This window comes from Eurypyga helias, unplaced genomic scaffold (genome assembly GCF_000690775.1).
Source record: "Eurypyga helias isolate BGI_N326 unplaced genomic scaffold, ASM69077v1 scaffold29639, whole genome shotgun sequence".
Lineage (NCBI taxonomy): Eukaryota > Metazoa > Chordata > Aves > Eurypygiformes > Eurypygidae > Eurypyga > Eurypyga helias.
The window spans coordinates 275-539 of NW_010270540.1; the positions used below are offsets into that span (position 1 = coordinate 275).

A 265-nucleotide genomic window follows, 5' to 3' on the forward strand; every position below is an offset into this window, starting at 1 on the left:
TGACACCCCCCGGGTTCTCCTTGTCCCCCTGTGCCCCTCACCCCGTGGTCGAAGCAGATCTTCCCGTCCCAGCTGCCGGGGCAGGAGCTGAAGTTGAAGGCCGAGGCAGGGAGGCATCTGCGGTCCAGACACAGCATCCCAGGCCCACAGGGCGTCCCATCCTCCACATAGCTCAGGTCCGAGCCGTCCACCAGCTGCACGTGGCCTCCCCTGTGCCCGGATGGGGACAGCGGGTGACACCAGGACCCCCTGCCCAGGGACGTCC

General features: G+C 68.3%; 1 protein-coding gene across 1 annotated transcript in view; it reads right to left on the reverse strand.

The window, feature by feature from the left end:
- Nucleotides 1-41: 41 nt before the first annotated feature.
- LOC104514737 (disintegrin and metalloproteinase domain-containing protein 11-like) overlaps nucleotides 42-265 on the reverse strand; it is a gene marked incomplete at both ends in the record, with an annotated part of 1,632 nt that continues 1,408 nt past the window's right edge. The window contains one exon of the mRNA XM_010158495.1: nucleotides 42-210. Within this exon, the coding sequence (XP_010156797.1) occupies nucleotides 42-210 (169 nt within the window). The remainder of the gene's footprint in view (nucleotides 211-265) is intronic.